The 26617-nt window shown below is 35.3% G+C and overlaps 1 protein-coding gene across 1 annotated transcript; it reads left to right on the forward strand.

Moving 5' to 3' along the window:
* The first annotated feature begins 330 nt into the window (after nt 1-330).
* On the forward strand, nt 331-26617 carry LOC113099199 (suppressor of tumorigenicity 14 protein homolog). Its single transcript, XM_026264295.1, has 19 exons — nt 331-584; nt 11431-11578; nt 11759-11922; nt 12274-12344; nt 12855-13027; nt 13579-13614; nt 14908-15136; nt 16395-16531; nt 16689-16792; nt 18311-18420; nt 18619-18749; nt 18925-19029; nt 19791-19898; nt 20148-20261; nt 20962-21081; nt 22285-22465; nt 22775-23046; nt 23312-23448; nt 25186-26617. Exons 1-19 carry the CDS (start codon nt 561-563, stop codon nt 25345-25347), a joined length of 2526 nt encoding a protein of 841 aa, XP_026120080.1. The 5' UTR covers nt 331-560; the 3' UTR covers nt 25348-26617.

The raw sequence follows: 26617 nt of genomic DNA on the forward strand, positions 1-26617 counted from the left end.
CATGCATTTAAAACATATAAATACATTTGGCAACTTAAAAAAATGTACAAAAAAATTAAAAAATAATATAAAAAAATAATAAAAATAAAATATGGCAACTTGCATCGGCCCACTATGTATATGACATGATAACACAAGTTAACCTTACAGGTATTTATTACACCTCTTGCCTAGATACATTTTGTTCACTTGTTTAACTGCAATATCAACATATTAGTCTGGAGTTAATGTAAGAACAATTCTGAACAAGGTGTCTGAAACCAATATACAAAACTACGGCTAGACTCTTTTGACACTTTATTTGTAAACGCCTGTGCCTTTGGTGACGGAAGTAGTTTTACCTTGTCATGCCCACTGAAACTATAGCGTCATTCTGAGCCCTCAGGTGAGAGATGAAAGAACGCCACGGGATTTAAACCCTGAACAGCCCGTCGAGAACTTTTCCAACTGGACTATTTCATCCAAACTGCATTACAGAATCAGCGTCCGGATTGACTGATCGGATACTCGGGCGTGTGATTTTCTTCTATTTCGTAGCGAAACGAGTTTCCTGAAATAACATGACTTCTGCCGTGTATGAAAATGTAAGTGTAAAAATATCTTTAATTGAAATGGTGTATTTCCCCAGCTATGTTGTCAACTTTAATGTTCCTAATATTAAATTAGATGTATTCAACCTTACCAAGATATACCTAAAATGCCCTGTTCAAAATTGACAACACAACTTGAATATGTGAATTTTAACCCTTATCAAAGAGATGATTTGTGATGTTGCATCCCAGTAGCCCAGTTTTACTTTATTTTTTCTTCATGTATTATTATTATTATGATAAAATGTTTTCCGCTTTGACACCTGTTCGAGTCTCGCGCGATAAACTAGTGGTGGAGCTTTTGATTCATTCCAGTGACTCGTTTGATGAAATTCACTAAAAAGATTCGTCAAGTCGTTAAGCCCCAAACGTAGAGAAACTTGAATCATGAACTAGTTCAGTTCAAGTGGTGAACGAGAATGATTTGTTCTTTGAAAAGATTCACGTAAGAAGATTTCCTAACTGCGACGACCTTGTCAGTGAATTGTCAGTCTAAGGACAAAAAATAAAAATAAACTATTAATCAGACGACAGAAGGCTGTAGTAAACACATATAACAGTTTATTTATTTATTTTTTAATAGCAAAGTTTTTTTTTATACAACTGTATCAAATATGATACTGTAGGCTTCATTGGGTGAACCCCTGACACTGGCATTTAACATTCATAGTATTTAGTGTTACCTGAAATTCAATCCCTTGACTGTGGTGTTGCTTGCATTTTACTCTTGTGGTTGATCAGCAGTAGTGTAAGACAGCCCAGATACGTCCCCAGAAGGGAAATGAAGTATTTGAGATCCATTTAGTGGAACTGTGTTAGTGTAATCCTGTCTCTCTCTCTGCATGTGGTTGTGGTAAAGTCTAAATTCTTGTCATAAAGTTGGAAATGAGCACACATCGGCTTTGGGCTTGGCTTTTTTTTTGGCCTGATGTTGAGTCACATCCACAGCTTAGTTGTTATTTGTCTGTGATGACAAAATACAGCAACACAATGCTTGTGGGAGCAAAAACTGACAGATACACCCAGTTTTGAAATATTATATTATATAATCCACATTATTTGTTTTTTGTTCTGGATAACTTTGTGTGCCAAGGTGTTGAGAAATCTAGATTACTGGTGTGAGATGTCATTTGTCACCTGTTTTCAAATCCCAAATAACGCTAGTTTCTTAAAGCCAGTCATTTCCCTTGAGGATATTGCCTTCTAAGTAAAGACATAATGGATGTGTGTGTCCTATAAATAGGTTGGGAAGTAATCATTTCTTTGGCACTTGATGCATTGGCTTTTTGTATAGATTAACCATGTCAACCAATATATGTTGACAATATATACTTTAGACAGATTGGGCCATATATGATCAGGCATGAGTAAGACCTTTACTGCAGTAAGGGGAGGTAATGTGTACAGATACAGTATATAAGATCTGTTTCCTTCTAAACACGCCTAGATTTCCAGGTATTTTGCAGTCTGTTCTGTTCCTTAGGCCTGTTTCAACTTGATAGCAAGAATCCTTACATACTCATGGAGGACAACAAATTTTTCTCAGGCTCCTCCAGACAGCTTATTTCAGTATGGGTAGGTTTCATGGAGTAAAATAAAATTCAATGATTGCATGCCTTCTTTATAAAAAAGTTTTCAAAAATAACTAAGAATAAAACACCATGTCATACTACCGTAATTTATAGGCAAGAGCAAAATTCTTTCTTTGAAAATGCTGTTTAAAATAAACTGTGTGACATTTTGCCATTATCATTGGATTTTGGTGCATGAGCCCATTTATGAACCATAGGTTAAAGATCGGTATGTAATGTTTCAAAATGCAGTTGTTTGCGATGCAGCTATGGGACAAACTTTGAGTCTTGTCTGCTTTTGTTCAGCATCTTAGATTAATACAGCAGATTTTTTCTTCTGAAAGATTTTTCTTTCTTTGGTGACCAATCATCAATGCCATTCATTTAGGTTGAATGTAATATGTTTTTTTTGCTCTGATGTGGACTGATGATACTGAGGCAGACTGCATTGTTTGGTACATGCTCAGCTATTCACAGCCGCTGTCTATACATGTGACTATCTGATCCTTTCTGAGAAAAACAGATGAAGGCCTTAATGCATTGCAGAATGGATATTTCCTCTATTTTTGCTACACAGGCTAAAATCAGTGGTTTTAAGTGATAGACATGAATTCACAGTTGTGCTAGCCATCAGCATGGTATAGATGCATAACCAGCTTTAAGCTAAAATGTGTTTCACTAGTTTACTGAAAAGTTTCAAGCATTGCAATGTAAGAGGATTGTTCTACTGTGTGGCAAATGTTGGATACTTTCTAACCCTGTCAAATCTAAGTTGAAGTTTGCAGCCTATTTCATGTATTAGCTTATCTATATGCTATTGCATTCCTGAAAGATCACAAAATCCCATGCTATATACAGTGGGTAGTATTTAAATATATCAACTACTGTATATAAAAAAACTACAGTCTTTAGATTTAATTACAGTACCCACAAATTAAAAAGGATGTTGTTATTCAATGGATATCTTCCCTCCTCCATAATCTTCAAAATCCATTCATTTTCTTCTACGTTAAGGCATATTTTTTCATTTTATGGAAACATGGCCTACAAAAAAAGAGGAGAAATAGCAGTGAATTACATTATTTCCCACTGCTTCTTACATGCACAGAACTATTGCTTGTCTTCAGAAATATGGATATGGAATAAATCAAAATTCAGTGTTATATGGACATTTATGGTGCGTTTATGGAGATTCTTTTTTGTAATTGTTGGCTCAGTTTAACATATACAATTAAACAAAAAATAAATCATTTTGTTATTCAAACAACAACAACCTCTGTTAGGCCTGTTATTGACAGACTTATATTATAAAGATGTTTTGGGACCCAAATAACCTCTGGTCCGTGTTGCCGGTATAAGAGCAATTCTTATATTCTGTATCATCTCAGTCGATCCAGTGTGACTGTTTCATAGTAGCCTCTTCTCGTTCAGCACTGATTCATCTTCTCTCTGCTTGCAGTTTCAGGTTTGTTAACTTGAGGTAAAAGGTGTGTTTGTAACCTAGTTGGAAAGAAATGTGATTTTACAACTTCTTAATAAGAAATGTCTGAACATGACAATAGGCACACCTTTTTTATACTTGGTCTTATGCAATTCTGTTTTGTACAATCCCTTAAAAAGTTATTTTGGTGTTCCTAAAGGCGTTTCATTATTAATGTGATACTACGAGTCTTGGAGAAAGAGTTGTTGTTTTTGATTAGTTGAGCTAACTGACAAGTATTTAAAATATTTATAATCACTATAAATGCTGTTTTTATGGCTTCATATTAATTGAAAGACTTTCTGGAATATTAGTAATATTTCTCATTTGTTGTCAGTGACGTAACAAATAATTTGCAGAATCAAGTATTTATCAAATATTTATTGTTTGCAGGCCTAAAAACATCTTATCTGGAAAGCCATATTTAGGGTATGATGATGATTGCTGGTGTAATTGGAATTTGTATAAACACAATTTATTCTCTTAAAATCTGGATGGTTCATGTTCTGTTCAGGATACAAATACTTACATTACTGTTAAGATGAGACATTTATAGATGTGTGTGATTGGGGGCTTCATTAACACCCTTGACTGACTTTCTGTTCATTTGAAATTCATTTTGTAATAAAATTATTGCTATTCGCATGGACAAATATTGCTAACTAAAAAATCTTGATACATCATGTTGCTGTTTTTCCAACACTTCCAGTTTAGTTTTAGTTAGTTTAAGTTTATTTTCAACAGTTTCATAAATGATTATAATTTCCTGTTAGCTTGCTTTATTAATTAACAATCAATACAACTTAAGAAATCATTTACACTGAGATTGTTGGGTGTTTTTCATTACATGGCCTGAGTTATCATTTTCTCAAAGTAGTGGAATAGTATTTTAATTCCAACAGTTTTACAAAAAACTTTTTTTTTTTTTTTCTGTCCAGGCTGAGATTCCTTTTGAAACGCTTCAAAGACGTTGTCCAAAACTTGACATTTACTAGTAGTTTTCTGCTTTTGTTTCATAATATGTTTTAAAAAAGACCCTAATATAGTACAATTATCTGCTGCATGGAGTACAAACATATCAACTGAATAAATAACTCAACCGTCATTTCTCTTTTAATTGCCTGTATATCTTTAAACATTCTGTTTTGCCTTAGGGGGATTCTTTCTTTAATATTTAATTGCTCCTGTGTTGTTTGGAGGCTCTTCGGTGTCCTGAACTGTCTTTTCCAGCTGACTGACCAGTCAGTGATTACTGGCCTCTAGTCCAGCTCTTTGTCAGAAGTACTTGACAGCTGGACTCTCTCAGAAATGTGGTCTGCTTGGCTTTGCAGACTGCAAACTGGCGTCAGAAGAATCCTTGAAATTAGTAAAATTGCTTTCTTGCATTCTCTTCAGTTATTGTCTCCATTCATGATGTGACAGCTTTTTGTCATGTCATGTGACTGTCATACTGTGTTGATAATTTTTTTTTTTTTTTTTGCAACAAGCCATGGATTGACATGCATAAATTTATCAAATACAGTTTTTTTTAATCAGTCAGTATTGAATGTATATCAATATATAGTATTGAATATATATCAGTTTCTACTTAGATGACTCAAAGTTAATCTTTAAAACACTAACATTTTAATAACACTGTTAAATGTAATCTTTAAAAATCTATGAATATCATTTTTTTTATATATATTGTAAATTTAAAATGTAGCAGTGCCTAAATTGATTTGTAGCATTAAAAATGACTGATTTGACTTTTTAATTTGTTTATTCAAATAATAAATATATTAAATATTTAGATAAATTATTTATTCAGATTAATTATTTACCATTATATTTTCTGGCATTTATTAGTTATCATCCATAACATTAAAAAACAACAACAACCAAAAAAAAAAAAAAAGGCTCCAGCGTGAATTTGTTGGGTTCCCATGTGTAAATGTCAAATCTTGCTTATGATTAACAGGTTCTGATCTCTGTTTCAGCTGAAAGTTTGGCTGCACAATAGTGATTCATTAACATTTTATGTTCTTGGCAGGTAGCTAAGGCTAGAAGTACAAAGACTAAACTTTTAGTTCCTGGAGAAACAGAAGAACAGAAATAAAACAGAACAAATGCAAACAGTGCGATATGTTGCAGGGCAAGATTAAAGTCAAATAAAAAGATGAGTTGAGTCAACAGCCTGTGATGTGTCTGCCATGAGAGAGATAACATAAGTGTAACGTGAAGAATTTGAGATCTTATCCATGATCAGGTCTTATCTGCAGAAGGCAATAATGCATTTTATTTTAGAAAAAGTATATCAGTTTCTTCTGTTTTGGTCCTTCCTTCCTTATTTATTTTTTTATTTTTTCAAAAGCTTGAGGAACAGGTTTGGTTATGCATGCCATCAATCATTTTTCATGTGGTATGCCGAAATACTTTTAACGCATGGGTCAAATGTCTCAGTTCAAAAACAGTACTCTTTGAAATGTGGCAACAGGTTAACAAATCTATCCGTAGGACTCTGTGAACACCTTCTACTGTGGGAAATCGACTCTAGTTTGAGTAAATTCTATAATTTGGTCACATTTTTCCCCCCTTTTTTTTTTATAAGGTAAATATAGTAAAACTATTTGCGCTACACAAACCAGTGTGTTTATGATTTTAAAGGTCTCGTTTGATTGTGTTTACAATAAGCAATATAACGTGTTCATGTTTCGCGTGTAAAAAAACACAGTATTTTTCACACAATTCACCTATCTGTATACCGCTGTTTTCACTGTCACAAAAACGGGCTGATGTCTTCCTTGTTCTATGAAGCCTCTCCTTCAGAAATATGTAAAGAGTTCTGATTGGGCCAGTGGTACCTGTGTTGTGATTCGACAGCAGCTGAGAGCAGGCTGCCCTCCTGGTAACGTGATTGGGCTAGAACGCACGTGCTGGAGATGTATTTATAATCACAGGAGGAGCGTTTTTACTGACGAGATGCGCATGAAAACCGCATTCGTTTTTTTGCACAGCCCTAACATCTAGTTAACAAAGCTAAACAGCGTTGCTCTTTGTGTAATAAGTTACAGAAACTGTTAAACGCACCAACTTAAATAATAAAATACACTTGCCGGTTGTGGTCCATAAACAACGCTTTCTCCAGACAAAGAGAACTGCTCCATCTTTCAAGAATAATCTTTGTGCGAATCCGGCATTAAACTGAATGAGATTGAGGAAGTTGTCCTCAGCAAACTGTCCTCAGCAAACTGTCCTCAGCAAAATGAGCTGCACATAGTTTTACATGTGCATTATAATTTTCGGGAACTGAGTTAAACATAAATTGTAACCATTAATCTCAAAGTACAGCGTTCCTGGGAAGCCCAAACAAAGATGACTGGACTCAGAGATGAAAAAAACAGCGTTTCAACAACATGGCGACAAACACAAACAGCTCTTCCTTCTTCTCCGTCGGAGCTCAACAAGGCCACGCCCCCCTGTTTGTGAATTCATGTGGGTGGTGGCTAGTCAAAAAAACTGTTTTAGTGACGTTATTACTGCAGGAACTAGAGGGATGTAGTCCAAACGGGTCGTTTTTTGTAGGCGAATTCTGTTAAATCAAATATCTCGCTTGGCATTGAACTTTGAGCTTTAGAATTTTACAGAAATTATTTAAAACAACAACATTACACACTAACTAAAGTTTAAAACATGGAATCACGAAGAAGGGGACTTTTAATACTCATAAAATAACATGACAACAAATAGAGCATAATGGACCAATGGTTTTTGTACAGGTCAAATAATTGCAAGCAATGGGAAGTCTTGGACATTCAAGCTTTGTTTTGCTTTCACGAAAAGTAATTTTCTTTTGTTTGTTCCATTGAAAAGCTTGTTGCTAATCTTTAATTTCAGTGATATCGCTCCATTTTCTGAGCACTCCTCAGTTCAGAGAAAGAACCCGCACTGGTTTTATGCACATTACACCTGTGGATGGGGCATCTAATTAGATTTGTCTCCCCTGGCTGATAAAAGTGTGAAAGAGACGCTACTGATTTGCTGGTGGCCCTTACTGAGAGTGATATGTCTTCAGTATAGCGTTTTCCAGAGGGTAATGGGTAGAATCACGGCGTGTAATGCTGTTATTAGGCTGTGATCAGGATGACTGATAACAGAAGCCCACAGGAGCAAGTGACTAGCGTTCCCCGATGATTCTCTTAATCTTGTGCCATGATGGCTATTAAAAAATTTAGGCAGCGTGGGTGCCAGGCGGGCTACAGTAAGAATGGCTTTAATTGTGATGAGTTATCGCACTTGCTGTTGTAAACGGGAGCGAATCCTAAAAAGGGGCTTGCAAATCTGACAAATTGATTTAATACCAAGTGACTCTGTCTCTCTAATGATCTTCGGATGTCTATTCTAACCACTTTTTAATTGCAAACTCTTTCCTTATTGTGCGAGCGTGCACTTTTAGTTCAAAACATGCACTGAGGCTCTGGCTAATTCCACAGTCCCAGTTTAGCTTCAGTATGATACCGCTGCGGTGGGCAATGGCTGATTTATGGACAATTAGATCCGTTTTTTATTTTTTTTATTTTTTTTTGTGGAGTCAACAGTGTGTGGAGAAGAAAGGAGGAAATGAGGGAAGATGCATATTGGTTCCTTAAATGCCTGACTGTGGATGTGTCTCAGTGCTGTTATTTAGTACCTTTGCATCCTTTGGGGATTCTGCATAGAGAATGGAAACCATCCAGATATCTCACAGCAGTTCCCTAACTGCATCTTGCAAAATCAAGTCATAAGTTGAACCTTTCTCAAACACAGGCTTCTGAAATAAAATGACTTTGTTATTTTTCACAAATATTCAAGCAATTGCTTCAGTGTAGCTCCTATCTTCAATAAATAAATAAATAGTAAATGTCAAGTGAATTTAGGCATCACAAGATTTACTTTTTAAGTTTGCATTAACAAAATTATTAAATGTTCATAATGTTAATTCTTTTTCAAATTGTAAAAATAAGGAAAATGGGTTTGCACAATTAAATATTGGCCAGTATATATCCAGTATCCAATATATTGTTGGATACATTGTGTCAGATAGTTGATATTGTTGCAATGTCAGAAGAACTCCTTTTGGTTCCCTAAAGATCCTTATTATTATTTTTTTTTTGTCCGAATAATATATATATATATATATATATATATATATATATATATATATATATATATATATATATATATATATATATATATATATATATATATATATATAAAATGAAAGATGCATAAATAACCTTGTGTGGAATGGAGATTTATAAAAACCTTTTGTGAAATTTCTAAAAAAAAAAAAGAAAAAAATGTTTATGGATTTGAAAGATTTCATGGATGTTAAGGTCCGTTCACACCAAGCACAATAACTATAAAGATAATGATATAGTTCTAAAAATCGTTCTTAATAATAAAGAAAAACATAGTCCACACCACAACTATAACGTTCCGGTCACAGAGAAACAATACTGTTGGAATCACTTTCAGATCTTTTTTTCCAGCTGATAAACATTACAAATATTGACAGCCAATCAGAATCCATCTTGCTGTAACGTGCTCGAGAATTTAAAGTGGCAGACTAGTGTGCACCTAAATAAACAGACATTAAATAAACAGATATTGTTCGCTGATGTGAACGCTAAAATTGTTATCGGTTTAGTTATCTTTATAGTTATATTGCTTGATATGAATGGGCCTTTACACAAAAGGAGGTTTTTTGTCGCAATGCCATAGAAGAACCATTTTGGGTTCCTCAAAGAACCTTTTAGCGACCAGTTGTTGTTTTTCTTAGCATAATGAATATCATCTCAAAAAACTTTTCCACTCTGAGGAACCTTTTTTTTTTCTAATGAAAAGTTTCAATGAATGTTAAAGGTTTTCATGGAACCATATAGATTCCAAAGAAAGAAACTATTTTTCTTAAGTGTAAATCCAGTCAATTACCATCAGATAAAATCAGAACCTACATTTGCTTTCTTCTTCATTATGCTGTTTTACTCAGCAGGGTTCCAGGGAAGTGGGCTGTGAATGTCATTTCATGTTGACTCATTGGACACTGTTGTTCATCTGTGACGGTTTTACTTAGAACTGAGCTTTCAACATTTTAGTTAGCATCCCAAATTTACCCGTTGTGGAAGGATCTTCAGGATGTTCATCCAATCACTTTTAGTCATATTTCCTAATTAACTCACACAACTGCACTTTAAAGATAGTCATGCAAACAATTTAGTACTCTGCTGGATGACATAGTATGTCAAACAACTGACAGTGTATGTGTGTTTAAGGTCACAGAAACAGGCCTAACTACTTTTGATGCTTCAGTGTTTAGGCCACTGAAACCTCCGCATATGTTGATGCAGAGTGCAACAGAGCATAACTGCATTTATATGTACGTTATTTCACATATGTTCAGTTCTGTTGGGACTTGTAGCCACATACGGTACCGTGTATGAGAAGCTTAAAGCTGCGGTAGGGAACTTTTGACGCTCTAGCGGTCAATAAACAGAATTGCTTGCGTCTTGCGGAAGAACATCGTAGCCAGAACTACTTCTCTCTGTTTATGTCTATGAAGAATCACAAAGGTACTGGGTTACTCCGCCGCGGTACCCCTGAAGCAATCTAAAATAGTCTGAATATAAACACTTATTATAGGTGCACCCTAGTGATTCAGGACAAGCTAAAAACACGGTTTGGAAAATGGATTCATGGTGTACTCACTTATTATATAAATTTTTCTACATTTTGAACACAAACAAAGTTATGGACCACAGCTCTGATTGGTTGTTTCTTACCGGGAGCGAATGACTTTCTGCAAATGGCAATAGGAGCACTGGGAGGAGCCAGAGGAGCTTGATTTTTTCACAGATTATCTGTCTCATATTCTACTGTCAGGACATAATGACAGGTTTAACAAATATGTAAAAAATACATTTTTACAAAAGTTACCTACTGCTGCTTTAACTGTATATCTGTTTTTGGCTTATCTTTGTTTTCCAGCACTTCCTGTATAGTTTAGGAAGTGGTTGTGGTGGGTAGACCACATACTATGCCTTCTCATGCACAATTTAAGTTAAAAGCACAAGTTAAAGCTCACGAACACATTAAAGCATAAATGGCGTGGGATAAAATAAAAATAAGTGGTTTGCATTAAATGTTCTCATGTAAACTGTGTATCTCATGAGTGTTTCGGTTCTTATTAACATTTAATAGCATTTAATGTTTAATGTATTAGTGCTTACTTGATCTCGAACCGAAACAAATAATAAGCATTTTTATACACAATGCACTGTTTTTGTTCTGTAGAGTGGAAGTTACACAGCAAGAACACAAGAAAGACATTTTAAACAATATTAATCATGCACTTTCTTAAATCTTTTGCCTTTTGTAGTGCTGTTTTTTTTTTTTTTTTTGCTTGACAGCCCTAAAGTTTCTTTAAAGAGGAAATGATGTGAATTCATTTTTCAGTTTATTTAATAAATTTTCCAATTTCAAATGTGGAGTTTAATGCAGGAAATTCTGGCAATATCAGTTTACTGTTTTTTTTTTTTTTTTTTTACTGTAAATGATTGATTTGTTCTCTCTTACTTCTGAAAACGTACCATTTTAACCTTACTGTTCATAAAAAATCGTTAACATTTTTTACAATGTTTTATTGTTAAAATGACACTCATTGTTTATTCACGATTCATTCTGAAGATGCTATATTGTAACATTTGCCTGTCAAAGAAACTAAATGTTTCCAGTACTTTTGAAGGACGAATACTTTTCATTTCTGTTTCAGGGAGCGAACGGGCGCCATGAGAATGTCTCCTTCATGACGAATGAACAGAAGATGGCACCAGCAAGGAGGGGGAGGATTGCCGTGGGGGTCTTCATTGCCCTGCTGGTAGTGGCGGCAGTGGTCGGATTTCTTGTCTGGCTCTTCGTTGGTACAAAGATTCACCAATCATTTCTAACTTGCTCTTAAATGATGAAGGTTGCACACCTACACTGTTTAAATACTGTTATTCTCTCCAAAACTGAATTGAACTGATCAAAAATGCAATAAAATTGTAATATTGTGAATTATAAATGCCATTACTTAATTAATAGGTCCCTCTTTCTTTCAGTCAGGACCAAAGAATTGGAACAAGAGTCCACCTCTTATAAACACAGCTCGTCCACACTGGTTTACAGTGGGCAAATGAAACTTCTCAGACCAGAGTATAGTCCAGTGTACAACAATCCCGAAAGTGCAGAATTCCAACAAGTGGCGAGGGGCTTGGAAGGAATTGTGAGTGTTTTTGCTTCCCTCAGACTTTTCTTTGCTGATGGTGTTATAAGTGTTCTGGTGACCTTGACTTTCTTTTGAAACTTTAAAGACCGTACTAAAGCTTTTAAAGAATTTTAAGTGTTTTTACACTCCAAAGATGTCAAACAGACTATTTTAGGACTCTATTTGTCTTAACATTTTATATATGTATATGTATATGTATGTATGTATGTATGTGTATATATATATATATATATATATATATATATATATACAATAAGTATATTTAAAGGTTGTATTGTTGCTGCTTATCATTGACCTTTTATATCTTATTGTAATTGTGTTAAATAATCTATGTTTTTTTTTTTTCAGATGAACAATACATTCACCAGAGATCCTCTCCTTTCTAAATACTATACCAAGTCTGTCATCACTGCCTTCAGGTACGGCTGAACCCCTGATCCCTGATTCAGACAAAGCTGATTTTACAGCATGCTCTCTAAATCAAATAGTTTTTTAAATGAAAGGACAGATCATGCTTTATGTCTTGATTTTAATGCTCAGTGGTTCCGCTGATAGAGATAAATTACAAGTCTCATAGAAACTAGGTTAAAAAAAATCACCCTAATAAAATACAAATGATAAATTTCCAGTTCAACTATTACTGCTGCTCATGCTTAGAGCCGGGGAACCATAAAAAACAGAGTGAAAATCCATTACACCAAATTAGAGGGTCATTTTTAATGGGCTCTTTTTTTGATTTGGGTCAATAAGAAACCAACTAGACCTAGCATAGCATAATTCTTAATACCATACAAAACACCTTGGCAACTAGCATTGTGCAAAGCAAATCCTAAAATTTGAAAGTACATTATGCATGGCAAACATCACAAAAATCAAGTTGTACATTCGTTCAACAATATGTCTACTTTGCACCAACTTTGCATTTGCAGTGAAGGAACCATAGCGTATCATTGGTCTCAATTTGACATTCCTGAGAATGACCAAGAGATTGTCCCGGAGCTGTCGGAGGAGCGCGTTGTCAGGGCTCTGATGAGGGGCATCCGCCAGGAGGGCAGACAAGTCGGCAACATTGCAGTTACTGACATCGACATCACTGCTTCAGGTAAGATGATTGGTAATTCTAAAGATAGCGTGTTTGCTCCACACAGTCACAGTGCAGTGATTAGGATGAGATAAGGAAGATTATATTGAAAAACAACATTATGATTCTTTTTGGAGCAAAATCTGATGACTAACTTGTATATAAATGACAAAAACAATAAAAAACACATAAAGATGCTTTTTAATAACATTGTTGATATCGGTAGGGACTTGGCTTCATTGTGCAGCTCAGTGCAGCACAGTAATTCTTTGTGTTTGCAAAAAAAAAAAAAAAAAAAACTGTAACTCTGTCCTTCTCTGGTCCCCTTATGCATTGTATACATGAGAGCAGGAGGCCTGAGTGACACCTCAGTGCTCTGCTTAAAATGATATCTCTGTATGGAGACTCATGTTCCTGTAGTGGAGTGAGAGACTGGTATTTGTGAACGCTGGAGTCAAGGTGATGGGCGGAGGAGGAGGAACAGAATATCTGACAGGCCTTTGGAAAATGGAATGAAAAAAGTACAGCATGCATCATTTTCTCTCTCTCCCTCCCTCTCTCTCTCTCTGCAGCCACAGACCCTCGCATGGCCAGGGACCCCAGATCCAGTGAGTAAAGTTTGTCCCATTTCAGTCACCGCTGCACTGTAATTTTCCACCTGGGTTGTCGTGCTCTCTCCTGTCACTCACTGAAAAATGCCTGCCCGCCTCCATCTCATGCTCGCTCTATCTCTCGCTCGCTTTCCCATCCACTTACCTTGCTGTGCACAACAGTACAGTGATCTCAAAAACCTGTTTTTCAACCGCAGAGAGTAAATGTTGAACAACAGCTCTTCAACAGCACCTTCATACGAAAGTCTAAATTATCTGCATTAAACTGCAAGTGCATGGACGTTTCTTCTAACTTTAGAGTCAACATGAAAGCCAAATTGACCCGTTTTTCTTCAATGAAATATTTGGCTTGTAATCTTTCATACAAATATAATAACTTGATTTCTAGGCTTTCCTTATTTGAGACCAGGGATTCCCAAAATGTTTGTCAGCCAAGCACATTGACCTAAAATAGTAAATAAGTAACCCCTGAGAGTTGATATTTAAATAATTTAGCAACACCTTGACATTATTTACGGTTGACTGGGGTACTGGTCACATGACATGCAGGGACACAAATAAAACTGTTAAATAAATGTACTTGTGGATTAATTTTGAAAATTTATGTTTTTATTTTATTTGTATTTTAGTATTTTATGATTTAATTTAGTATTCATCAACTCACAAATCACTCTAAGCTTAGTGTTTAATGTGATATTTTTTTAGCATTAATATTTAAGGTCATGTCATTAAATAGAAAATAATGGAATATAAAAAAAATTAAAGTACAAATTAGTTTCATTTTGACTTCTAAGTCTATTTAATGCTGGAGAAGCAAAAAAAAACAAAACAAAAAAAACGGGAATACATTTTCATATAATAATGTTTCCATAAAAACCTGTTTCAATCTGAAGTTAAAGATGTGCTGGACTACTGACAACAGCACTCAACAGCTAATGAATGATTTCGAAACATTTAGTTTTTAACTCTGTGGTTATGGTGATGTTATTTTGTGGTCTGTTTGGTTATAGTTGGGACATATAAACAGTGATTGATTAAACATGCCTCAGTTTAGTTTGCACAATACATCACAATAAGGAAGAAAATCTAGCCACAGTTTTGATTCATGCAGATGTTTAAGGTTTTTTCTTGATCTTTTGTCCATCCAATAATCCACTCTGTTCAACCACTTTGAGGGGGCTAAGGATCTTTGTGCTTCTTATACTTGCTGCACAGCAATTATCATCTGATGTGTTATTTACCTAGAACACAATAAGTTTAAATCTATCTTTTTCCTGTTTCTGTTATCAGAGAAATGCTTTTACAGTCTCATGGCTGACACCACCAACAAAGAATTTACATCTCCGGATCACCCTAGGAAATACCCAGCTAAGTCCCGATGCCAGTGGCAGATCCGTGCTCCCAAAGGCTACGCCATCATTGTCAAGTTCAGGACCTTTCACATAGAAGATGACTGTGCCAATGACTACGTGGCCATCTACAACTCTCTCAGTCCTGACAGCACGTATGCTATCACAAAGTGAGTACATGCCACTTTCACACCTCAGATTTGACTTGAGTGTCATTTTAAAGGAATGTTCCAAGTTAAAAAACAATTATGTTCTGTCAGTATCACTTGAATACCATACAAAAAATAAGTAAATAAATAAAAAACACTTTTAGGGACTTCAGATTAGCATGTGCTGTAATTTACAACCAATCTTTTTTCCCCTCATATACTCATATAGGCTGCATCTATTTGATTATAAATACAGTAAAAACAGTAATATTGTGAACTATCATTGGAGTTTAAAATAACCATTTTCTATTTCAATTTATTGTGATGTAAAGCTGAATTTTCAGCATCATTACTCTTAATTTTAGAAATTATTCTAAAATACTGATTTGCTGCTCATAAAAACATAATAAAAGTTGGAAATGGTTATGCTGCTTAATATTTTTGTGAAAATTTTAAAATAAAATATTATTTTGTTTAAAAAAAAAAGTACAGTATAGGATATATGTTATATCCTTTGCAATGCATCTCTGCCTTTTAAACTTCAAGGAAGAAGCCCTCTCATCTGCGCTGGCTACACAACTTTTCAATTCTATTGCATTTTTCATGGTTGGCATCCGGCTTCTTGCTCAGGATTGGCTTGTTAAGACCTCTTTCTAGCACCTCTTATTTACATGCCAAGTTTAAGTCACCTGGGTCATGACAGACTTTAGTAAAGGAACACTGTACTTTTTTTTAATGTTATTTTTTATTTATGCTATGTAACAAATAACCTGAAGAGTAAAGGTCGTAAACTGTATCTTAAAGTCAGTGTGCTCTGAGCATAATTCACACCACCACTCCCCGTTTCCAAGGTGACACAGCGTTCCTGTGCATCACAGCCATACAGTTCATAATAATGTTGTTACGCCCCAGGAATCTCTCTCTCTCTCTCTCTCTCTCTCTCTCTCTGTATCTGTCTTGAGGCTTCTGAACTCGATATACCAATGTGACTTTGCTTTGACATTTAATTTCACTACAAAGTCAAAGTTTACACAATCTTGATAGAATTAATGATCTTAAAAAGATTTATTAAATCTTTTTGGAGGTCATCTGCAGGCTTATATATACAGGTTTATACCATTGACAAAATGTACTTTAGAAACAAACATACCAATTATACAACCTCACAGATTTTCGTCCCATCAAGCAATTTAATATATATGTATGTGTGTGTGTGTGTGTGTGTGTGTGTGTATACACCGTTGCTACAGTTCTAACACTCTTGCACCTTTTATCACAGACAGTGTGGACTTCGCCCCCCTACAAATCCTCTCGAGGTAGTTTCTTCTGGTAACGTCATGCTTGTCAACCTAATCACTGATGTGGCCCAGACACCTGGATTCAGAGCGGTTTACACTGTCGTTCCCATTATTGCTGGTAAAGTCATTGATCATTCTGTACAATGCTTTAATATTCTATAGTTATAAGTCTTGCAGTGTCTGCCTTGGAACTCAAAAATAATGTTGAATTGGACTTGAAGTGTTCCATGTTATAAATATCTGTTTTCCATTCACCCCCCCATACTAATTTCTAGCTGGGAGCTGTGGAGCATCTCTGACTGCTCTCACAGGAAACTTCACCTCTCCTCATTTTCCCAGTTTCTATCCTCCTTTGTTGGACTGCAGCTGGACCATCAACGTAAGCCCCACATGACCGTTTCACTTTTCTTTATTTACCAATAGAGAGAACTCTGTAATGGCTGTTCTTTCTTTTATCATGTTCTTTCTGTCATGAAACACAAAAGGAGATGTTAGGTATAATGTAATTAGTTTTTTAAATGAATGCATTTTTTTCCAGTAAGGATGCGTTAACCTGATCACTGTCAATCAGTGTTTCTAAAAATAAAATAAAATAAAAAATGTAAACAGCACAGCTGCTTTCAACATAGATTTGCACAGCAAACTAATCATGAATTAGTTTGAATTAATTCTGAAGAATCATGTGACACTGAAGACTGGAGTAATGATGCTGAAAATTAAACTTTGCCATTACAGGAATACATTACATTTTTAAATATTAAATTAGAAACCATTTATTTTAAATTCTAACAGTAGTTACAGTACTACTGTTTTACTGTATTTTTGACCAAATAAAGTCTTGCCGAGCATAAATTATTATAATTTTTTTTTAAACATAGACAAATCTTAAAGTTTAGAACCGAAGTGTATAAGTAAATACTTGTCTGAAGGTGCAATTTTTGAACTGAGAAAATGTGAGCTTTGAGAGATCTGGCAAATTGTCCGATTTTTTTTTTTTTCAGCTTATAAGTTCATAAGTGGTGAAAACTACATTAATATAAAGCAGCTCAGGCATTCTGCTTAACATCTCTGTAACAAAGTTTGTAGATCGGGAAGGAGGCGGGAACCGGTGAACATTTAAACATAAAACTTTAATTATCAAATAAACAAACACAAAACAAAGTGACAGCCCCTCACGGACGACTGCTCCATAAAACATATCAAAACTACCGTATTTTTTTGGACTATAAGTCGCACCTGAGTATAAGTCGCATCAGTCCAAAAATACGTCATGATGAGGAAAAAAAACATATATAAGTCGCACTGGACTATAAGTCGCATTTATTTAGAACCAAGAACTAAGAGAAAACATTACCGTCTACAGCCGCGAGAGGGCTTTTCAGGGGAGACTACAGGAGCACTGAGCAGCATAGAGTACAGCATGCTGTAGATGGTAATGTTTTCTCTTAGTTCATTTTTTTCTTGGTTCATGTCAAGTTAATTTTGATAAACAAGTCGCACCTGACTATAAGTCGCAGGACCAGCCAAACTATGAAAAAAGTACGACTTATAGTCCGGAAAATACGATACAACATAAAATCCTTTCTCGTCTTTCACTGTCGTTACTCTTATCCTTCGGGAGCTCCTCCAGGGAACTTGAGACTGGTGAGAGGTGCAGGTGTCACTCATTATGCTTTACTCCACTCACCCCACTTGTCTCAATCTTATTTTGTGTTTCACAAAAGAAAGAAAATAATAAGAGGTCAGACTCAGAACAATATGATAGTGAAGAAATGAAGACAACATTTTCATATTTGATTGAACTACTCCTCTTGATTAGGGTTGTAAAAGTGCTCTTTTATTATTGAGCTATGCATTTTTGAAAATAACCGTGAACAACATCATGTGGGTTCTGCAGGTTCCTGCTGGCAGAAGGATAAAGCTTGAGTTCAGTATGTTCCGTGTGAAAGAGCCGATGGTGGACACTAGCACCTGTCACAAAGACTACGTAGAGGTGCTGGGTAAAAAGTGAGTTCTGTCATCTGTCCTACCATGCCAACCATTTCCGTCATCATTTCTTGTCTGCTTCCTGACAGTCTGAAATAAAAAAGGCCCAATAAATAAAAGTTTGTTAATTTAGCTGAAAACCATTTGTTGCCAATTAATTTTTAGTTTCATTTTAGCTTTTGTTGTTTTGACACTTCTTTACTTCCTCTACTTTTGAAGGTATTGTGGAGAGAAACGTAGACTTGTTCTTTCTAGCATCACTAATTCCTTAGAAGTGAAGTTCCATTCAGATGAATCCTACACTGATAAGGGATTCAGGATCGTTTACACCGCCTTTGACCCTGGAAACCGTACGTAAGCCCAGTGTTTCAATATGGCCAGCCAAATCCAGTTATGAAATTTTGATCCTGGACCATTTAAAACCAACAGATCACATTATTATATAATTAGAACTTTCTTTCACTTCTCCTTTGTGTTGGGTTCTGGCCGTCTTCCTGTTTTTACCCTCATGAATTTCATCTCCAGCTTGCCCTGGTCAGTTTGCATGCACCTCAGGCTACTGCATCAAAAAAGAGCTACAATGTGACGGGTGGAATGACTGCGAAGACATGAGTGATGAGAAAAACTGCAGTAAGTCTCATCCCTGTCAGGATTTTACTAAATTGTCATTCAAACCTTTTGAACTGAATTAGCCCTGTGCAACAGGATACTGATGTAGAACGACACGAAGATGAATTTACAAAATTGCAATTCAGTTGCTGTATAAAATTCAGTCCAAATGAATAAAAACAAAATCAAAAATGTAATTGTTACATAATCTGACATATATATATATATATGTGTGTGTGTGTGTGTGTGTAATATAAAAATATGTTGTTTTCTTAAGCTGATTGGACTGATTCCTCCCATTTATGTTCAGTACTGTCAGTTTTACTGGTGATTTTACAATTGTACTCATTGTTTTTAGATGTACAGAACTTAATTTAAAATACTAGTTCAAAATGTATGTATTATATGAAATATTATATATTAGATGTATGATTTGTCATGTACGTATGTTATTATGTATTGAAAATAATGAAATGTTAGCAAATTTTACACTATAGGTGGTACAGTATTTCAAACATCAGTTCTTTAGATCATCAGTTTATGTTTATGGTTAATTCAAAATCATGTATAAGTTCCACTTCCTTAACTTCAGATTTGCATTATAATTTTGCATCCTGTTTGCAAGTAACCAGTAAACTTAAAAAAAAAAAAAAAAAAAAAAAAAAACTAAAATAACCTTAAGATGAGTGTTTACATGGTTCTAATAATTGACAAATATTGGTTATGTTAGACTTAAATTTTATGTTGACACATTATTTAGTTCAATGTGGTTTGTGTTTCAGAGTGTGATGACGAACAGTTCACCTGCAAAAATGGCCTGTGTAGACCTCAGTACTTTGTGTGTGACAGAGCGAATGACTGTGGTGACAATAGTGATGAGGAAGATTGCGGTGAGTTTCTCTAAGTACTGACAGACAAAGCCATGGCAGGTGTTTTATCTCCACAAAGCGAAACCTCATTGAGGTCACATGACCAGCTGTTTCCTTGGATTCCAATAAACAAATTTAAGATTAACTTACTTTGATCTATGACTTTTTCCTTGAGAACTTCAAAACATGCTTCTTTGTTGCACACTATAAAAAGCCACTTTGATTCTTGCCATTGAAGGACACTTGGTTTTGTTTTGGTGTTCCTCCTAGATTGTGGCAGGGCTCAGGAAAGGTGCGGAGACGGTGCCTGCATCCCACAAGAATTTATATGCGATGGGAAAAATGATTGTGCTGATGGCAGTGATGAGGTCTCCTGTGCAGCAGGTGAGTGGATTTAACTTTGACTTACTGACCACAGATCTGCTTTTCCATAGAGCTTATCACCAGGTCAATCTAACTAGTTTTGTAAGCTTACAGTATGTGCATCGAATATACCTATTCACAAGCAACAAACAACTTATGTTTTGACATGGCATCATAGGTGCCACTTGAAAGGAAACAAAGCACTACAAAACAAAATAATAAAAAAATGAAAAAAGATACAAAACAATAAACAAAAGATACAAACAACCAACAATAGATACAAAACAAAAGATACAAAACAACAAAATAAAGATACAAAACAATAAACAAAAGATACAAAACTGAATTAGTCAATGTAGGCCATATATAATTATAGTCAATCTAATTATAACTTGTATATGTAAATACATAAATAAATATATATGGAGTGGAGAATGTGCTAACCTATGATGAAAATATTGTTACAATAAATAAAAATAAAATAATAAAAATGTCCCTTTTTTTTCTTTGAGGTAAACATTGAACATTTCCATTGTGATATTAACATATGCAGGTCCGAGTCATTCACAGAATCATAAAATATTATAGTGCTTTCTATTGTTGGGCTGGATGTCCATTTATAGTAAGACTATCCCTATCTGTCTATAGTTTAGGGTCTCTAATGTCAAGTTAAGTTTGGAAGAAACTGAGTTTTACGTTATCTGTACTCTTTCTCTCTTAGCGGCTGGTATCTGCAATGATTTCTCCTTCAAATGTAAAAACAAAGACTGTGTAAACAAAGTGAACGCAGAGTGTGATCGTGAAGCGGACTGCTCAGATGGTTCGGATGAACAGGGATGTGGTAAGTCACATTTTCGATTTGTATTTTTGCTTTCATAATCTGTGTTGTCTAGTAACTGGCCACGTGTTGCACAATATGAAGAACTTTTTGATTAATACACAGCTGTGCTGATATTCAGACCAACAGCACTGTTGATCATGTGATATTGCCTATATATATTATTTAACTGTAGTGCTCAGTTGGGTATTTCACTTGTTTTACATTGACCTGCAGTGTGGTTTATCTAATCATAATTAGGAGTTAGAAGTATTTCTTATTATATTCAATTTGCTGTTTGGAGTCCTTCATTTTCCACTCAAGTGTTACATAATGTGAAGCTGCGCTGATACCAGATGTATCATTTTTGAATGTACTTTAGATTAAGTACCTTTGCAAAGTATTTAATTCACCGTTTAATAAAAAGGCATTGTCAGTTGATTATAAACCACCAAAGATCTATCCCTTAACAACACACTTAAAGAGAATAATTTTTACAAATTTAAAGGGACAGCAATTGATTTTAGCAAAGAAAAAAGTGTAACCCTTATGATTAATTCTTTGAGATGCACAGACAAATTATGTGAAAAAATTTTTTTTTTTTAATCTGTTTCGTAATTGTAGTTAGTTTTAATTAAAAACTATTATAGATTTATAATATGTAACATTATAATTATAAATGCACATACAATTATCGGTATGAATTTCAGTGTCTAATTTCTAGTGTCTTTATTGTATAATAATTTGAGGTTAATGAGCTCCCCACTTTCACATTTCACATTTAAAAGCAATTGCAGTTTCCAGAAGTTGCTTCTGCATCATCAACAATATGGTTATTAGTGTATAAAATATATATATAATTTTTTTTTTTTTTTATCTATATATGAAACCTTATTTGACATTATTTCTCTATTATAGTCCTCAGGGTTGCTAGTTTCATTGTCCTTTTCTCATTGTGTTTTTTTTAGCCAGCATGGTTCATTCCTCCATATATCTACATTGTTATGATTCTGCTGTAGTCCCGGTAAAGGCCGACTGTACTGTGTGAGTCAGAGCAGATGTTATAAGAAACTCGCCATCTTTCAGTGCAAAAAGTTTTGCAGTTATCTCTCTGATCTTATCCCTGCTGGTCATGTTCAAGACCCCCCATCACCTCTCGTCTCAGCATACCAATGATGTCTTCCTTAAAGTCTTTGTGTCCGAACTCTTCTTACAATTTGGTTTCAGACTGTGGAGTCCGGCCATTCAAGCACAACCGTATTGTGGGTGGGCAGAACGCAGATGTGGGTGAATGGCCATGGCAGGTCAGTCTACATTTCAAGTTTGAGGGACATGTTTGCGGCGCCTCAATCATCTCTAACAAATGGCTGCTGTGTGCTGCCCACTGCTTCATCCAGCCTGACCCAGCGTGAGTCCGTTTATTGCATCTCTGTATGGCTGTTAGTGTTAGTGCTGTATTTAATTTAGCTGTAGGTAATGATAATTTATCACAGACATAAATTAGACATTTGTAATGTATCTTTCTCCATTTGCTTTGTGCTCAAACTTCTTCCTGCATTTGTGCTTTGTGTTGGATCAAAGCCTGGGCTTGATTTCTGTTCAGTGGCCAGCAGGTGGAGCACAAGATATGCAGTACAATCATACATTTCTGAGACTGAAATTCAGACTGAAAGCTGAATTAAAAAATATTACACAACACTGTGTTTATTGTCAACAGCTACAAAATGACATCCAACTGGCTGACATACAGTGGTCTGCGGGACCAGAACATCCAGGACGGCTATGTTCAGAAGCGCTCTTTGAAGAGCATTATCACCCATCCAAACTACAACTCAATGACCTACGATTATGACATCTCACTGCTGGAACTGAGCGATCCTTTGAACTTCACCAACACCGTGCATCCCATCTGCCTTCCGGCATCCACCCACGTCTTCGCGGCTGGTATTGGCTGCTTTGTTACGGGCTGGGGCACACTCCGAGAGGGAGGTGGGTGAGACAGCTTGTGTGCCTGAGGGCTCCCCTTTGCATTTAGAGTTCTGTTTTCTATGAGATACCTTTAGAATTTTGCCGCACAAGTTTGACAATTATCAATTCCATGTCTCAGGGTCACTTTTAACACAACTTTTGTTCTAAGATTTTGTGGAAGCACATGATCATCATAATAAATGTTTCAAACACTCATACTAAGTAGAGTTGCTCATTGGTAATAGAGGTGGTCTCATATGACTAATGTTTTATTTATGTGTTGTAGGAAGTGTTGCACAAATCTTGCAGAAAGCAGAAGTAAAGGTGATTAATGATACAGTATGCAACATGGTGACCGAAGGTCAGTTGACCTCTAGAATGATGTGTAGTGGCTACCTCACTGGAGGTGTGGACGCTTGTCAGGTAAAACCATTCCTATTTATTTTTTTTATTTTTTTATAACAAAAACACATGGGATCGGATATTATAATTTTGTTCTGGGCCACTTGCAATATATTTAAGAATAAATAGGAAATGTTTCTTTTTTTCTTCTTCTTTTTTTTTTTTGGATTGTCAGGTCAGTTCTTAGTATTTTATAAACAATATTGTGAAAAACTATTATAATCATCAAAATAATAATAAAAGTTGTCTCTTTTGCACAAACAAAACACTGTGCATAGACCAAATCGCATATAAGAATAATATTGTGTGTTTACATTAGTGGATTTCTGGCAACATTTTTATGTAAAAAAATTAAATAAAAATTCCTCTGTTGTCCAAAGCTTAGCATTGTATTAAATTTTACATGAAATTTTGCAGTGCTTACATAGACAACTCAAACCAATTTCTGTTTGTTGGTCAACATGGTCCAACTTAAACTTTATGTGAAATGTGCGTAGAGAAATCTAGATTCCTGTTAAAATTGCTCTTTCAACTAGTTTCAACAATAACAGTTCAATGAACAATTGTACATGTTGGGCTGTTTTTTTTAATGGCCATTTACAGACTCAAAATCATAATGCCTCAACCCCAGATGTAATTTGAAAATCTGAAATCTACAGCACGTGCAAATTTACACATTTATTGAATGTTAATGAATTCGAGGTAGTTTATTAGCCATTTAGATGCATAGTCAAGCCCTGCAGGGATAAGTCTTTTTTTTTTTTTTTTGTCCTGTTCTGTTCATTCAGAAACATCTACAGTACAGACATGACATGAGCATAATGTCGTCAAAATGTTCAGCTAATGTTGTTGTCTTCCTGCATCCTCGTAGTGGAGAAGATTAATTATTCTACTTGGTTCCCTGATATTTAAATGAGCTGATTTCCATAATTTCTACTTCTATCTCACTTGTTATTCATCTTGCTTTCCTCTTCTGAACGCTCTGTGCGTCTCTCTTATTCTGGGTGTAATCTTCTTAGTGTGCTTTTCTCTCGCACAGGTTCTGGTCCTGGTCTTGTGACTCCTTTCCATCTTCCTCTCTCCTGGTTTAGTAGCGCGTAGATTTTCTCTCGCTCTTTTTTTCTTTGCTCCATCTTTCTCACCCTCTGTGATCTTCTTTCATTCACTTAGTAGTTTTGTCTTCCTCTCTCTCTCCTCTCATCTCCCAATTCAAATATGCTTCATTGCCACGTCTGTTTACATTGCAATATTGGCAAAGTAATTAAGAGCCGAATTGTATTACACACAAAACAAATCATTTAGGAATAATAGTAATGGAATGAAATGACACAGTAAATAAGCAGCTTAAATTAGAGGCACAAAATAATAAATGATAAGTGATTAAAATAAAAATTGAAACGTTTACAATTGCTTTGCACTCTCCCCTTTTTTCCCCAAGTTTCTCTTATACATAATCATCACTTCATCTCCTCTTTCAATTTTAAGCACTTTATTGGCAAAATTGTTTTATATGCAATATTGCCAAAGCATCAATACACACAATGAAAAAATTTCCCCATTAACACTAAAATAAATAATCATGATATATAATAAAAATCGAATAAACATTCAGTGATGCATTAAAAAAACATTCTCTAGAATAGATCAACAGGCAACTCTTGAATACGGTGATCAAATATGTGTAGGGTCCATGCATTTCATCAAGTTTTGGAAAATGTGGAATGATGTTTAAAAGTTTCTTTCTTTTGGCTTCCACAGGGAGACTCCGGCGGTCCTCTTGTGTGTCGTTCCGATGTAGGCAAATGGTTCCAGGCTGGCATTGTGAGCTGGGGAGAAGGCTGCGCTCGGCGGAACAAGCCTGGCGTCTACACGCGTGTCACCAAACTGAGGGAATGGATCCGTGAAATCACAAACATATAGTGGAGCCTGGACCTGCAATCATACGACAACCAAAGCAGAAGAACACATATGTTGAGTGCCATGAATATTTAGTACAGTATGTGAGTCGCACTCACAAAAGCAAAAGTGAATACAAATTTGGTCGACATCTGTTGTGAGAAAAAAAATAATTTAATTGTTTCATAATAGCATTTTCATTCAGTATGACTATTTGGTTGTTATGGCTTATGAATGATGTTTTTCATAGATGTATCAATCAAAAGTTAATTTCAGCTTTAGTCAACCAAATAAAATGGTTCATAAAATACATGCAGATACCACTATAATGACAGTATATATCAATGTGATGTACTGTTACACTCTTTGTCATGGAGATGGAGTTCCATTTGTTGGTATCTGATTCCTTTAAAAGTTACTTCATAAATGGCACTTCGAGATCAAACTGACCTATTCTGAGACTTTTGACCTGGTGGAAGTTTTGTTGTAATCTTTATGAATTATATTTGGTTTAAAACGGTTTTCTTATGCTCAAAGTGTGCCTTTATTCCAAAGACTGCCCCCCCCCAAAGCCTGGCAAAGGTCAAAAGCTTCTTTGCAATCTAGAAATTTCTAGGTTGACCTTTTTTCCTCACATCTGTGTGATCTCAGAACCTCAGTGCCAAAGCTCTGAAATGGAGGATTAGGTAAAAACAGGATATTTCCATCATCCATTTGCTAAAACAACTAAGGCCAACATAGGTCACACACTTCTGCAGCATGTTAAAGTTCCAGCCAATCAATGTCAAAGCAGGATAGTCTCTCCTTCAAAGAGGCCCGAACGTATCAAGGAACCTATACCGTGGCTTCCTTATAGTCTTGGCAAGTTTCTTTCCCATGGAAAGTCCACTTGCTTGGTAAGATTTTCAGGCTTTGTGATGTAATGACTTAATTTCCCAGGAGGGACAAGAGACGTTTGGTGTATTTTGAGAGATGTAAAGCAATAGGCTGTATTTATGTACTACAGAAGTTTCATATAGCATCATGGTGTGCATTTGACCTATTGAGGCCTTGTTAGGATTTCATTTTTAAATTGTGTAAATTTCAAACAACTTTAAATTGTTTTTAAAACTGCAATGCTTATCTATTGCCTTAAGTGTCTGGGTGACTAAATGCTTTTTGTATTGTTCATGTAACTGATAACTTGTTGGTCCTTTCTGTTTCCTTGTGTTTTATATTTTATCACTATTCAAATGTTTTAACGTATGCTGGAGTTTGTAATGTTTTCTTGAAAATAAAATACATGCTGGTTTTA

This window comes from Carassius auratus, unplaced genomic scaffold (assembly GCF_003368295.1).
Source record: "Carassius auratus strain Wakin unplaced genomic scaffold, ASM336829v1 scaf_tig00216880, whole genome shotgun sequence".
Lineage (NCBI taxonomy): Eukaryota > Metazoa > Chordata > Actinopteri > Cypriniformes > Cyprinidae > Carassius > Carassius auratus.